This window comes from Vidua macroura, chromosome 6 (assembly GCF_024509145.1).
Source record: "Vidua macroura isolate BioBank_ID:100142 chromosome 6, ASM2450914v1, whole genome shotgun sequence".
NCBI classification, from domain to species: domain Eukaryota; kingdom Metazoa; phylum Chordata; class Aves; order Passeriformes; family Viduidae; genus Vidua; species Vidua macroura.
In genome coordinates, this window is record NC_071576.1 from 56842885 (window position 1) to 56856288 (window position 13404).

At 47.4% G+C, this 13404-nt stretch overlaps 1 protein-coding gene across 4 annotated transcripts in view; it reads right to left on the reverse strand.

The window, feature by feature from the left end:
- Nucleotides 1-1158: 1158 nt before the first annotated feature.
- The window catches only part of DEAF1 (DEAF1 transcription factor), a 79059-nt gene continuing 66813 nt past the window's right edge, over nucleotides 1159-13404 (reverse strand). For 3 of the 4 annotated variants that reach the window (XM_053979394.1, XM_053979393.1, XM_053979392.1), the window contains 5 exons: nucleotides 12697-12825; nucleotides 10789-11039; nucleotides 4958-5023; nucleotides 3236-3325; nucleotides 1159-2220 (listed from right to left, as the gene is read on the reverse strand). In XM_053979394.1, coding sequence (XP_053835369.1) covers nucleotides 2116-2220; nucleotides 3236-3325; nucleotides 4958-5023; nucleotides 10789-11039; nucleotides 12697-12825 — 641 coding nt within the window. In that variant the 3' untranslated portion in view covers nucleotides 1159-2115. Of the gene's footprint in view, nucleotides 2221-3235; nucleotides 3326-4957; nucleotides 5024-8788; nucleotides 8937-10788; nucleotides 11040-12696; nucleotides 12826-13404 lie in introns of those variants that run through there. The other variant, XR_008437453.1, reaches the window with a different exon arrangement.

Genomic DNA, 13404 nt, shown 5'->3' on the forward strand with positions numbered 1-13404 from the left:
AAACACTCAATTCCCACATGATTATATTGTGCATTTCGGAGCTGTCGCACGCTGGGTTGGGGCACAGCTGCCCCAGGTACCAGGGCACCATGGGCTTTGCAGAGGTGCTGTTTCAGAGTTGTCTTTGCTGCATCCAAATGCAGGATACAAGAAAGACTGTAAATGAGCTGTGTTAGTGTGGGCTCAATTAAGACTGTCTTCTCAATTAACTAATTGTCTCCAAGTTCTAGACAACGGGCAATCAGCATTTAGCTGTGAGTAGAAACCGTTTCCAACACTCAAGTACTAGTTTGGAAAGCAGGAGTGAGCATTTTGCTATGGGAATGGAAGAAGTTGCCTGTTTATTCCTTCCCAGAAGTATCAGAGGTAATTTCTGTTCCCATCCTGCCTCAGCTCCTGCTGAGGAAGGAAGCATGGTTCCTTCTGGAAGAGCTGCACACTGTGGCCACCAGCTCCTCACCCTCGATGGCACCGCAGTGCTGCCCCCTGGGCCTGCTCAGCTCTGTGTTAAGAGGAATAACTTTCCCAGGAAACAGCCAGGAAGTAACACTCACCACCTGCCACTGACTGTGGGAGCCCTGTCACTCCCTCCATGGGAGACTGAGGACCGATGCCCCTCAGGAGCTGATGCCACTGGCAAACCCACCAAGGGCACTTCAGAGAGACCCCACTGAGAGATGGAAAACCAGCTCCTACTGCCTTGGAACATATGGAATGCAACCTAACATACCTTTAAGATGCAAAGTGGAATGAATAGATTTGTCAGAAACCTCTAGCCTTTTCCCTGGAGTTCACAGTTGAGTCTTTTCCATGGCATTTTTCTCTCTTTTTAAGCTTCCCATAAGTCAGGATAGAATCTTCTCTGTTTGACAACGTGGATTGGGTTGGGTCACTCTGTGGTTCAGGTGACCCTGCCTGGAGCAAGAGCTGAACAGCCATCCTCATCCACCATTACCAAACTGGAGCAAACAAGAGCCAGGACAAGTGACTCCTCACAGGGGCTGTGACCCCTTAACCAGAGCAAACAATAGTGACCCTTCATGGGGGTTGTGAGCCCTAATGGGGGCTACACCTGGAGCTAAGAACAAACCCAACCAAACAACCAGAGGCTTGTGCACCTGTCAAGACTCCCCTGAAATCTCCAACCACAAACAAAGGTTTAACTTAATTAAGAAATAAAGGATTTAATTAACTATTAAAATAGTAGATTAATAATTAAAATTATTTTTTGTAGTGAGTAAAGCAAGTAACTCCCTAATGGTCAGCACATCTCTAATTAGCAGTTCCTACAGGGCAGGGACAGGACAGCCCCATATCCACGTGTGCTCACCTTGGACTTGATCCCATCTGATTCTGGCCAGCTTGATGCTATGAGTGATATTCCAGGCACGCTGTGGAATGAAGCTGTGCTTCTCTGTGGAGAAAACACCTCCCAGGTAGACAGGGAGTACAGACACACATGCAGCTGTTGGTGCATTCACCTGAGCAGTTACCTGTACTGCAAAGTGCTGCCCTGGTAATTAAGGGGAACCACTGGGCACACTTGTGCTTTCATCGCATTTTATTTAACAACATGTTATTTTTCAACTATATTTAAGTGGAGAAGCTCCAATGTGTTCCAGATTTGCCCAGCACAGAGGGAACACTGGAAACCCAAAAATCCTTTCAATGCCAAACTAAGAACTTGTACCAACTTTGTCAAGGCAATTAAATAAACAAAACCAAAGATTTGTTTCTCTTCTCTAATGAGAGGTAGGGAGGCCCCAGTAGGAGGAAGCACTGGCAGATCTCCTGCTTCAGATCCACCTCAAGAGAGATGAGGAGACTGCTGTAATCCACATGGTGGAGGATCCAGTCAGGCAAAGGCAAAGCCTCCCAAAGCCAGTTGGGGCTGGGATGGAAGGGAGAAGGTTCCAGATGAGGTTTTCACAGTCTGTATTATCCAAAGCTTTGGAAGGGGATTGGGAATAGACAAGTGCTGTCACAGTATCAAAAAATCAATGAAAAATGAGTCTGCTAGTGAGAAAAGTGCTGTTGGCACAGGACAGACCGTTCCCACCGGTCGCCGATCCAGCCGGCCCCGCGTGTCCATGAACGGCTGCAGAGGTAGAGCGCTCACACGGTGACCTTCTCCATGACATTGTCCGGGACGTGCACCTCATCCCCTTGCACTGTCACTGTGGCTGACTGGCCACAGATATGCTGGTGGTCCTTCCAGTCCTGCCAGGGGAGAGCAGAGGGAAAAACTGTGAGCAGAACAGGCCCTTGAAGAAGGGCCCTCTCTGTGTAAGAAGCACTCTCTCTCCACAAATCAGACTGATGATAGAGAGCAAAGAAGCCACACACTGGATCAATGTAAGAGGTGGAATTGGACTACGCAGAATGCTGCCATCTCCACACAAACCACAATCCAGGATATCAGTGTCAGTCAGATAGAAAATTGACTAAAACTGAGTCTTGACTTAAAGCCTCTCCTGAAAGGCAGCTCTCAACACTGAGTGCTCCCGAGGGACAGCGCTATACTGGGATCTTAGCTCAGCTAGGACAGAACAGATTCCTTCTGGAACTGACTGAATTCAGGACGGCTGACTCAGCCTGAACCTGGCCACCCAGCAGAGCTGTAACTGGCTAAGCTGAACCATCCTTCTCTCCAAGTGGGGGCCAAGGGTCACTGTAAGGAACTGGTCTGAAACATGACATACAGCAGCTTCCTCCACTGTACTTCATACCTGTTCCCACCTCCCAAGTTCAAAATTGTAGAGTCTGTCCCATTGTATCACCTGCAGCATCACAAATAATGGAAAGGAGAATTATGTCTTCAGTGCCACAGCAGGAGCAGCACAGAAGGAAGGAAGCAGCAGGAAGGGGCTGTAAAAGTGCTCATAGCTCCCCACAGTTCCCAGTGAGGTGTCCATGCTTAATTTCCAGTGTTACTTGGATTTTCTGTGTCACCTTTGAGAAGGTATATGCAAACCTGGGGACCTTCTCTACCCTTTTAACCCTGCCCTGACTTGCAGACCTGCCCCATCACTACAGCCTTGCTGGTGATCTCACTGGCAGGGTGGGTTTTGAGTGCTTAACCCATGCAAGGCTCTGCTCTGACTGCCTGGCTCTGCTGTCTGTTCCTCCCTCCATACTGACACCCATCAGGTGACAGCCTGAGCAGCCTGGCTGTCCCCATGGTCACAGAGCCGTCTCCGGGGAACTGAATCCCAAGCCACAAGCAGGCTGATACCTTCCGCTGGCAGAACGTGGAGCAGTAGTTGACTTTGTGGCATCCTGTGCACTCGTTGGTGGCCTCCCGTCCACAGTTGACACAGGATTGCTGTGGGAAGGGATGGAGAGGGACAAGTCACACAGAGACAAACCAGGGGTGTCACTCACCGAGGTGCCACAGCGGTGCTGTGACCGGCTGGAATGCCAGAGGAGTGGGAAAGCTCCCGTTTCCCAAAATACCCTCAGCACACCAACCCACAACAAATAGGCCCAGTGGCCTCTGGATACACCCTCAGAGACCCACTCTCCCCGCTCTTTTAGCAGGGATCACTTTGGAAAATGAAATGCACCTCTGTTTTTCTTTCTGTTGGGCAGGAAGCCCTCCAAAACTGTGTGTGGACACTGAGTGGTCATGGAAATCCATCCCCACCACTGCAGGGAAACCTCCCTCCAGACTGGTCTGGTATCCATCAGTTGGGTAACTACAGGAGTTGGGTGTATCCCACCCAGACATGTCAGGCTGTGCACAGGCTGTTGACACACAAGTTCTGAGGTTATCCCAAATTTAAAGGTTTAAAGGTATATTTCATGAAGGACAACAGACTAGAAGGACAAGAATATGGATGGGACCCTTCAGGTATTTTCCCCTAGTTTTAGAGAGGAAAAAGGCATCTGCTCCTATGGGATATGTTCCTTGGTCCTTTCCCGGTCATGACTACATAAGGAGTGTACCAAGAGGGAAACAGGAGCCAAATTAAAAAGGCTCTAACAAAAGCCAGTATTTAAATCCAGAAGCAAGGCAAGATAGGATACACAAGTGAAAAATCACACCTGCTTTTTAATGTTTTTGTGTCTATCGCTTTAATCTTATTTTGGTGACATCAGTTAACATAACCTGTATATTTAGGAAACATCACTGAACTGCCATCAAAATAAGCACTTCACAGAGCATTCCACTTCCAGCTCATTAAACGCCTGACAAATCATCAACAGCAGTGACAGGAAGTGTTGCTGGGCTGTGAAAGTATTGTGGGCTCATCAGTTCCTCCAGGCTTCTTCTCTCTTTGAGCAAAACCAGCCCAAAAATCAGTGGTCTGATTAACACCCCCTCTCACACCTTTCCATGTACCTGCAGTGAACAGCTGGTGAGACTGAACTGTGTTTGTGCTCCTGATGTGCAGCTGTGGATTTGGGACACTAAAAATGGCTTAAAGCTGTGATTTGGGACTTGCAAAGCCTGCCCCGAGGGGACACTTGGCTGGGGCTGTTTGTAACCTGTACAGCTACTGGAAAATGTGGAAAATACACGGGACATGGTTGTACCTGCAGATATGAAAGAGAAATGAGCAACACAGCTCTAAGGGCTTCAGTCATGGGTCCAGAACTAACTCCCATTCCAAAAGCCAGAGGAAATTGTGGAGTTATGAAAACCAGCTCACAGAACAGAAAGGAAACAAAATCTCTTCTTGTCACAGCTTTGTGACAGCCACCCACTACAGCTGCAGCACCACCACTCAGAGGTGAGGGAGACTGATGAACCTGGCCAGGTGAAGAAGCATAGAAAACTGGAATACTTGGGAAAGTGGAGACACTGCTTGGAGCACTGGCCCTACTAGGAAGGGCTCAGATCCTTTGCCAGAAGGCCAGACACAGAGCACAGGATTCCACAGCAGTGACAAAACCTCTGAGTCTTAGACAAAGACCAAAAGACTCTTCACAACATGAGACATCCCCAGCCTACCTTGATGATGATTTCTGTCTTCCCATCCACATCCTCCGTTTGTTGGAATAACTGGCTCTGGTATTGCTGCAAGGAAAACACACCAGACATGTCATTTCCCAGCCAGAGCATGATGTGAGGGGTTGGAAAACGTGCTGGGATGGAGGGTCCCCATGCTGAGCTGTGTCTGCCCAGGCCCACACTGCAGTTGCAAGAGGACAGGGTGGCCCCTCACTACTCAGAGAGGTACACTGTCACCTGATGTGGAGACAGGGAAAGGAGTCTGTGAGAAAACGGCCTGAGGTGACAAACTGCTAGTTCAGTACAGCATTTCCTCCAAGTCCAGTTCCCCACTCCATCCAGCCATACATTTGTCCTTAAAATGGGGGGGTTTAACTACAACCCCCCCCACACACACACGGGAACTGGGAAATTAGCACAGGAAACACGAGATAACAGGGCCAAGTGGCACATTCCAGGGCCAAATTTTGGGTCAGGTCCAGTGATCCTAATTCACTAAGAGGCAAAGGAGTTTGGAGGGAAGGTACAGCCGAACAAAAAGGATTAGGGGGAAAAAAAAGCCGAACAAAATTAACACACCTTAGACTTTAGCAGCAGCACTAACCATAATCATTACTTCTTGAAACAGAAGAGTGAGAGGGCTGTAGAACAAGTTGTGACTCCATCACTCCTCTGGAGGTGATCAGAGCCCACTTTGGCTGCCTGGCAGAATCACTTCACACCAGCTCAAGTCTAATCAGGTGCTGCTGTACCTGTTGCAGCAGCAACACGCTCAGCAATGGGGGACAGAAGTCCCAAACCAATGACATCCAAACCCAATCCTAAATTAATTATGTGCTAACCCTGGCTTAAATGTATTTGGAACAGTTAAAAAGTCCGAAAAAACATAAACCCCTTCCTCCAGGCCAAGCAGGTTCATCCAAGAGTTGACTCAACACATAAGGAGATTAAAGGCTTAATTTACAAGTGTATGACCTGAGAGCACAGTATTTATTCTCCTGTGAAACCACAACCTTCAAAACCTTGATATTACCGTGACAGAAGTTAAAAAACTCTTGGCAGATGGAAGTGGAGGCAGAGAAACCTCTTGCTGTGGCCTGCCAGGGGCGTGATTTGGATTTGCCCTATTTGACAAGGCAATTCCAGCCATACACAAACCACACAGAAGGAAAAGGTGTGATGAGAGGAACAAGCCAGACACATTCAGATCTCTCACAGAAACAGCTCCACAAAACCCAGAATCTCCAATTCCCAAGAGCATCACTGCTTGTTTGGAGTACACAAGCCACTGTTTCTGATTTCTTAACTGTCCAACCCTTTTTAGATTAATTTCATTCTCTCCAGCCCTGAATTGGTTTAATCTTTCTAAAAAAGCATTCAGATGCCGCAGCTGTTTGCTGATTTAATTCTCCACCTTGCTTTCAAACGAGCAGGGCTCCAGAAGCATCTCTGCTTTACAGAGTGCTATTCCAATTTGTGGGATTTCAACACTCATTCTTTTCAACTTATACAGAAAATCCAATTAATGCACTTCCTGAAACTCTTTATTATTCCTCAGCAATTCTGGCACAGAATTTAGTGAGTATGTGTAATGTCCCCATCCTAAAGTTATTTGCTATAAACAATGGATTAATGCACACTCAGGAAAATTACATTCGCCAAGCATACCAACATGTCAGTCTTGCCTTTAATCTCTTCATTTTGGGCCTGATCTGCAAATGTCAAATATCTACTGCAAGAGAAACCGAGCCTTTGTTACCCCACTCACCCTAAATTCCCAGATGTCTTTCCCTTACCAAAAAATGCAGTAAAGCCAACATGGAGATATTAACCAGGGGATCAGATAATCAACCACAACCTAATTACTAATGATACTTGAGAACTGTTTCTTAACAGCCACATGAAATTCCACCAGAGCAGTTGTATTTAACTAATCCCACACAAAATGCTGCAATTCAGAAAAACCTTATAAATGTCTTCATATTGCCATTTTTTTGCAATATCATGATGCATTCTGGAAGTTCATATAAACATGGAGCTGGAGGGCTCATGGTTTGCTTTTCTTTCAGCATATAATTCCCCAGGACTTCGAAATATCACAAATGTAACCTTACTCAGAGGATCCTAACACTTTGCAAACTTGCACTGAGTTGCTCTCTGGGAAGGCAGTGTTATTTTCATCTGAGGCATAGTGAGGCCAAGGACTTACCCAGGGGCATCAAAATTACTTGTGGGAAAGACAGAAATAAAATTTGAAGGACATCCTCAGCCTTGAAATTTGCCCAACAAACCATGACCCTTGAACAAATTTACAGAAATTAAGAAGTAAAAAGAGAGCAACTGAGTGCATTTCAAAACTGCCAAAATACTAAATTATGTGCTAAAACACCTCCCTGCTGGTGAAGCATTTACCTCCAGCACTTGGAACAGTTCTTGCAGAAGGGATAAGGATGTTCCCAGCCCTTGACACAGGGCTGAGATGGTACAAGGAGGGAGGCAGAGTGCAAACCCTCACTTCAGAGCTGTGTGAGTCCCACAGCCACCCATACTGCCCAGCACAGAGCACAGCTTTTGCTATTTAAAGCAAACTAACTGCTGCTCTATGGGAGCAGGACAGCTCATTTGTGCTACTTAATGACTCTAAAGCTCATTAAATAATAAATATAATACAAAATACACTATAGTGAGTGATGTGTAACATAGGAGGCACCTAAGTTTGTGTATCCAGCTGGGAACCAGTGTGTTTCTATCAGATCTCTACAATACTGCTCTGTACTAAGTCACTCTTCCAGGAAGAGCTGAGTCTGCAGCTCTGTTATCATCTCATCTGTGGCCCAGCCTTGCTCTGCAGCTCTAACACAACGACACCACCAGAAAAGGCTTCCTCTGTTTGCTCACCCTTGGAAGTTCTGTCAGTGGAACAAAGAAAATGGTAATTAAACACCAATTTCCTTTGTATTAAACTGGTCCAGAAAAAATCCCCTACCCGAAGGGCAGGAAGACCCCTCTGTCCGCCTCTCATACACTTTAACTGCCCAAAAAGCCACGGGACAACACACGTACTCAGAGGGGGAAAAGGCCCCATGTAACAAACCACTAGGAAATCGGGAAAGGCCCTTTGACCAACACAAAAGCAGAGAGACAATTCTTTGACCTTTAGAGTAATTGCTTCCCTGTATCCAGGATCACAGAGTTTTGTCCAAATATGGATTTCACAAGCAGGAATTAATTCAGAGATAGCTACTTGTGATACTGCCTGGATGGTGCCAGCAGCCAGCATAGCTTAGAATTGTCTGGATGATAAAAAGTACCACTGTGAGTATGTGGTTTCACCACAGTGCACAAGTGTGGAGGTCCCCATTACACACTGAGAATGGTGAGACACAAGTGGTGTAACTGGGCATGTAGCAGTTCCTGGGAAATGAGTTTTCTCTGGAAATCATGTGCTCATCCTTCCCATGTCAAGTCAGCTTTAATCCATACACAGGAGGGATTCTAATTCCCATTCCTAGGACAAGAAGTAACTAGAAGAACATCAAAGAGAGCTGGTTTTGGATCAGAGGGTGTGGAGAAGGGACTGAACAACCATTCCAAAAACCACTGTGAGGATAAACAGAAGGGATGATGCACATAGACTGGGAAAAAAAAGCAGAGTGAAACTAAACAAAAGCAGATGTTTATCTCTGAACTGTGCCAAAGCTTCCAATATTTCAGTGTCCCACACTCTGTTCAACTTTCCAGCAGTAGCCAGCCCAAACGTGGGCAGTAGCACTGGCACCTGTTCTGCAGGAGGGAGACAGGGAAGGATTAGACTCCCAGCTTATCACACACCTGCACATCAAAGATGCATCGGGAGAGTTTAGCAGAGTCAACATGGCAAAGAATATCAAAGAGGCTGCAAGGACTGTCCTAGGGGTCCTCAGCTTCCAGCAAAGTCTTCCCACACCTCTCTTCCAGGCCTGTCGCTGCACACTCGTGCCTATGGATTCAGTGGAAAGCTGACGTTAGCACAATGCTGATGGCACCAGCAGGAAAATGGTGTTTGGGAAGGGCATTCAGCAGCTACTGATGGTGACACCAGTTCCAACACTGCCCCCCACCTCTCTCTCCCCAGTTCACACCAGCTGTGGATCTGTGGGAGAGGGAGAGCACCTTCAGTATGAAGCTATACTTGGGTGCATGCATGAGCTGGTGGGCAGAAGGATCAGAGATCCCTACCATGCATCAGTTACAGAGAAGAGCAGAGAGAAGAGGGCAGTCCATCTGGATAATCCCTGTCCACAACAGAGAAAAGATGGGAACCAGTCAGGGCTTCTGTGGGGCCAGGCAGTCTGCCAGTCCTACCACAGGACTCGTGTGAGTCAGCTTTGCTTGCACAGTTTTCAGCAAAACACCTCTAAACTTTACTGCTTATCTTCCCAAGAGGGATCAACCTGATTTTTATTTATGGTTTGTCGTATGTTACACGTGAGGTGAAGAATTCTTGTAAGGGCTGTCTGTACACGTACCAGCAACCCTGCTCCTGCGAGGGCTTTGCCTGGCAGCCAATCAGGGCAGAAAAACACTCCATGATCAGGCTGTCAGCGATCTGCCCCACTTGCCAGTGGGGCAAATGCCCAGATGCCCACGAAGAATGCCCGGGAAATTGGGCTGTGGAAGGAGCCTTAGCATATAAAAGCCGCTAACTGCCACGAAATGGTGAGCCATTTTGCTTTGGGTTTCTTGGAGGCATCAGGGGCTCGCTCAGAGGGTCACCTTGGCCCTTCTTCCCCCCTACCCATTACCTTTTCCTCCCTGTGGTCCTGCTTCCCTGCCCCTACCTGCTTTGCCCTGCTTCACTGCTTCCACGAACCAGCTCTTCACCGTGACGACCTTGTGCTCCGCCGCCTCCCCGATGGAGTGGGCGCCGCCGCCACCAGCTGCCTCCACCGCGTTCCCCAGGCGCAGGTGCAGCTGCCTGCACCCAGCCACCGCTGTTTCTGCGCTGCCCGCCCCACCAACCCGCCATAGCACTAAGCCCGTAGCCACCAGCCTGTTGTCACCGCCTGCACCCAGACAAGCCCGCAGCTGCCGCCCGCTCACAAGAGCCGCGCAGGGCGGCTTGCAGCCGACGCCGCGGGCACGCTGCCGCTGCCGTTTGAAGATTGCGCCCAACCACTCACAAAAGCCGCGGGGGCTCGCCGTGCCTTTGCAACGATCCACCTGCTGAGCTGATGCTGACTGAGCACCGGTGTTCTTGTGGTAACGCTCTCCCTGTCTTCTAGTCTTTTTCTCCGTCTTTCTTTTCTCCTCTCTGCTCTCTTTCTATCCCCCTTCAGGAGGACGCTTACCCTTCTTTATATTCAGATATAATATTGCCGCATTTGTACTTTATTTTCATCTGAGAAATCTATCAAAAACAATCCTCCCCAACTCCCTCTTTTACCTTGGGACAGAACACTTCCCCATAAACTACGGGATAAGCTGTTCCACATATCCTATTGAAAGCCCAGCTCACCTGACAGCAGCCACTGCACTGCTGAACACTCATCAGCTTCCTCAGACCAGGACTCAGTGCCCGCATCCCATAAATTTATGGACAGCTGATGGGAGAGCTCAGGATCATGACACCAAACAGTCTGTAGAACCAGCCTGCTGCCCACAGCTCCTGAAATCCCAGAGAACTTTATTCCTTTCCCCAGGGTACAAATAACTTAGGAAGATTTCTCTTGCTAACATTGCTTTCAAGGCTTGGAGAAACAATTTCCAGTATCACTGCTCCAGCCAGAAACTACTTTGCTCACCACTCAGCCCCAAAGGTGCCCACAGCTGAGCCCCTGTGGCACAGTTACCTCTTTCCTCTCCACATCAGCCTGGATCTTGGCCTGTGTGACAGCAGCCTCGCGGAAGGAGGAGCTGGCCTGCTTGGCCTGCTCAATCAGAGTCTTCAGCTGCTGTGCTGTGCTGAGCAGGGAATTGACCATCTCCTCCAGGTAGAGCCAGCTCCGCTGCTCCGTCACCTCCAGCCCGTTCACCACTGATGGCGACATGGCTTTGGTGGGCGTCGTGGGGGGCACTGCCAGGGCAGGCAGAGAGGTCAACACTGGACATAAGGAACAAAACACAGTTAGGGTGTTTCATTTCCATGAAGTGGTGGGCGGGGGTGGGTTGCTGGGTTTTGTGTTTTTTCTATGCTGTTTGGTTTCTTTTTTAAAATATGGTTTGCAAAATTTCCAATCCAGGAAAGTTTTTGTTAAACAGATCATTCCTTCTGCAACATCAAGTGCAGGTCTGTGCAGAACAAGCCCATGGGCACTCTCAAACCCACGGGACAAGAACGCCTCCTCTTAACCTGGATGACCGTGGGAAGAGTTTAACACCTCCCAACACTGCTGTGGACAAGCACCATGGTGTAATGAAAGCAGCATTCCCAGGAACTCCTCCACCACTGCCACTTTCCCTCAGCCATGGATCCTACCCATATGTCAGTTCTCAGGTTGCAAACTACAAAACTCAAGTACTGATCCACATCATACTCCCTGTGCTTCCTGAATTCTGACCTTTACATAACCCTGGTCAGACACTGGACTTAAACCCAGACAGTCACCATTACCTCCAAGTGAGTGTATTCCAAACATGGACTTCCCAAAGCCATGGGTTGGGAAGCCCTTTAATAACCCAGCAGTTACTGTGTCACTGAACCAGCTACTTTTCACCTTAGGTTTGCATGTACACTGGGAGATCAGGGTATGAGGAAATTAAATCCAGACCCAGGAACTCCACAATACACAGTGTAAGCTCAGCTTAGGTAACATTCCAGGAAGAAATGTTATCTGGCTTTACTTTTCCAAAATGTAATTCTAGTAATAAATCCTCACCATCTGCCATAAAACTCAGTCCAAGACATTCACATCTACCAACACTGACCTTGACATTCCTCACTGAATTCTTTACTGGTACAAAGAAGGTACCACCAGCCTCAGGGTTGTGCAGACTTCTTACCTCAAAATACCCTTAATTAAAACAGTAATTTTAATGAATTTGCACACGAGTGGCGTGAAACTATTTGCACTTAGATACGAGTATGAGATAAACCGGTTGTTTTTATCAAAGCCTGTTTGCACAAGAGCCTTTCCCACTCTCCATTTCCAGCACAATATTTATCCCTGCATGACATTTGATAACGTATCAAACAGGAATTACTTCCGATTCCTCATTTTGGCACAAGTACATCAGGAAAGAGAAAGTAGTCACTGGTGAATGTTTAATTAGTAACATCAAGATCTACTAAGTCTTAAACACAAGAAGATCTGACTCTGGAGACCAGGAACATCCTGTACTGCTCCAGATAAATAAATAAGGGTCATACAGGGGATTGAAAACTGACACCAAACCTCCCCAAAAGTACCTCCAGCACGCATCACAGGAGTCATAGAGCCAAGTGAGGATGTCTAGAAAAGTTTCTGTGGCATGATTTTAATTGGGTTTGTTCCCCTCAGATCGAACACTGAAAAAAAAGTTCAGCCACAGCACCCAAAGAGGACAAAAGTCTGGAAGCAAGAACTTTAGGAAAGGCAGGGAATGCAAGACAACTCATGATGCAGAAGCACAGCAGCTGCCTCTGGCAGAATCAATAAATTAAAGCTCTCAATAAAGAGTGAAAACTTCCCACAAAGGGGAAAGCTGCTTGTCCAAATCTTAGTATCAGTAAAACTCACAAGCAAAATAGGGAAATTGAAGCACAGGGAGAGCAAACGTACCGATTTTGGGATGAGATGTTGGCAGTGCAGCCTCAGGGAAAGGTGAGATCTGGCAGTTGTCCTGGTAACTGGGATAGTGAGGCTCTGGATGAGACACCCGGCAAGGCTGCTGGACGTTGGTGTCCTGAACTGCAGGAGAACAAGGGCCTTGGGAATCACTAACACACCTGGCAGGTGTTTCTTATGCTGCATTCACCCCTATGTTTTTATGTTTTATACAAGTTCCTACACTCTGTGGTAATTCCCAAGGGTTGAAAATGTGAAACAGCAGCAGGATCTCACACAGTCAGCAAGCAAGGAATGCTGGTCCTGGCTCCACCATGTTCTACTTTCACCTTTAGAGCCACAGGTTCCTTGGTTCTGTCCCACACATTGAAATATCCATGATCATCACAGGGCTCCACACTCTGGTTCTCAGAGCAGGATCACTCCCCCAGGAGAGCTCACAAGCCAAAGCATTACTCAAACTGAGGAACTGAAATGTGTCATGCATTTGTATTTTGTTTGATTTATCCTGGCATTTTTCACTCCATTTCAACTCTCACCTAGTTTGGGGCTTTTTTGGTAGTATTTTAGGTTTAATGAGGAGTAAAAAAAAAAAAATACAGAGATGAACATAAATCCCAGGAACCCAGGAACTTAGCAGAGGTTAACATTAGTAGCTGCCACACCTGGGCAAAGCCTCTCCTTTGGTGCAACTGCTAAGAT